Source organism: Carlito syrichta, unplaced genomic scaffold, assembly GCF_000164805.1.
Source record: "Carlito syrichta isolate Samal-C Ts95f unplaced genomic scaffold, Tarsius_syrichta-2.0.1 Scaffold311945, whole genome shotgun sequence".
Classification (NCBI taxonomy): Eukaryota; Metazoa; Chordata; class Mammalia; order Primates; family Tarsiidae; genus Carlito; species Carlito syrichta.
The window spans coordinates 47-2216 of record NW_007256041.1 but is presented as its reverse complement, the minus strand read 5'-3'; the positions used below and the strand labels follow the sequence as shown (position 1 = coordinate 2216).

General features: G+C 61.0%; 1 protein-coding gene across 1 annotated transcript; it reads left to right on the top strand.

Annotated features, from left to right (window-relative positions):
• Positions 1-1244: 1244 nt before the first annotated feature.
• TMEM88B (transmembrane protein 88B) lies at positions 1245-1520 on the top strand (the record flags this gene model as incomplete). Its single annotated transcript, XM_008069352.1, has 1 exon — positions 1245-1520. A coding segment is annotated over exon 1 (276 nt), but the record flags the coding sequence as incomplete, so codon positions are not given.
• Between the last annotated feature and the right edge of the window lie 650 nt (positions 1521-2170).

Genomic DNA, 2170 nt, shown 5'->3' with positions numbered 1-2170 from the left:
TCTACAATAAATCAAAAATCAGCCGGGTGTGGTAGCGCACGCCTATAGTTCCAGCTACTCAGAAGGCTGAGGCGGAAGGATTGCCGGAGCCCAGTGGGTCAAGGCTGCGGTGGCCGGGAGTGGCCACTGCATGCCAGTCTGGGTGACGGAGTGAAACTCCAACTCAAAAAAAAAGAAAGAATTAAGTCATCTTCAAGTCTGACCTGGCCTGCACTGCAGGGGACCCTGCTACCCTGCTGGGGCGTGTCACATGTTTCACACTCCAGGTCCCTGCCTCATGCTCATTCGGTCTCTGAAGGAAGAAGACAGCTTGAGAGGCCTGGGAAATGCAGGCCCTGGAGAGAAAGCCTTGCAGGGAAACTGCTCAGCTGCAGACAGCCACACACTGCGAACTGATGAGTCCCATCAGGGAGTGTGAAAGACTGTGCTGTGTTGTGCAGGAAACCTAGTAGCCTGTCAGGGGCCAAGGGGTTGTAGTACTATCTGAGGAAACCCGCTGGGCTTTGGGATGGGCTGAAGAAGACTTTGCCCTCCAACTTGACGAAACAGCATATATGCTCCCATCGTCTGAACATCCGCCACTGTGTGTGCTCTCAGGATGGGCTGGATCCAGACACAACAGATGCCTGTGATCTAGCTGCCATTTGCTAGTGCATCCTGTGTGCCAGGCATTTCATATCCATCTGCCCTGGTGCCCTCCCACCCCCTGGATGGGTGTAGGTACCTGGGGTCTTCCTGCTTCACTGAGGCTGAGGGGCGGCCAGGTTTTCCCATGAGGGAACACAGGGCAGGGCTGGGAAGTGAGGTGGGTGGCCAGCCTCTAGGTGGCAGCTATTGATGGGGCAGTCTTCAGAGTCAAGACCTATGAAATGAAGTCATTGTGCTTGTGCGGGGGAGCTGGAAGGGGGAAGGGCGGGACCAGGGGGAGGAGGACCCTAGTGCTGCGTGGGGCGAGCAGTGTGAGGCCAATCAGAGTGCGCAGGAGCCGGCTGGGAGACTGGCCAGGCCGGAGCTGCAGTTGCCTGGTAGAGGGAGGTCTAGCCTGGCAGTGGGGAAACTGAGGCAAGGGTGTGGCCCTGAGGACTGTCAGGGCTGGACCCCTGGGACCAGGGCCCACTATCTGTGACAGGGTGTGGACAGGGTGCAACTGGGGAGGGGTTAAGGGTCCCTAAGCTGGCCCTGGGGAGCACAGGTCCTCTTGCCCCAGACCCACCCTGAACCAGAAGCCTGCTGTCAGCCAGGGCATGAGTGAGCAGGAAAGGGAGACGGAGGAGGATGAGGGAGGGGGCGCCTCGGACACAGCACCCATGCTGCCCCGAAGGCCTGTTGACCGCCAGACCTTGGCCCTGACATGTCCGGGGTGGCTGGGCCTTGCTGCCCGAGGCCTCGGGCCCCTGTTGCTGCCTGGCCGGGTACTGGCCGCACTCCTGCTGCACCTGCTGCTGCCCACCACGGTCTTCTTGCTGGTGCTGCTGCCCGCGGCGGCCATCGTCTACCTGGGATTCCTGTGCCACTCGAGGGTGAGCCTGAGCCCCCATGGGCTGGGAACTGACTGGGATCCTGGGGACTGGGGACCCTTCCGAGTTTGCCCCCTTCCAGCAGCACCTCCTCCTCACATCCCTGGGAGCCCCTTCTTCTGCCAAGGCCCCCCCCACCGGCCACAGTCAAAGAAAGGCTTTTGTTTCTCACTTGAAGTACAGCTCTCTGCCCTTACTGAGGCCTCCCAGCCCTGTACCAGGGGCCACCAGGGCCTGGACAGCTGGGTGGGGGTGGGGCGAGAAGGAGGTTCCAGAAAGCGAAGATGAAAACATTGTCAAATTTCACTGGTCCACAACCCCTCTCCAACCCCCCCCCACACACACACAGAGCCCCTCCCAGAGCGCTCCTTCCCTGGGCTAGGCTTCCCCGCCTGTGGAAGGAGCTATGGCTTGGCCTGGGGCAGGGAGGGTGTAGGCAAACGCCCCTGAGCCCCCTTTCTGCAAGCATGGCAGTGGGGGAGGGTGGCACTGGCTGGCGACAGCCAGCAGAGCTCAGGTCAGATGCCCACGTGGGAGGGGCACGGGAGGGCAGAAGGGGCAGGAAACGGGAGTGGGGAGCCGGGGGGGCCATTCTCTGAGCGCCTCAAGAAACTCCTATTCAGAAACTCCCCTTCACACCTCAGCACTGCCTG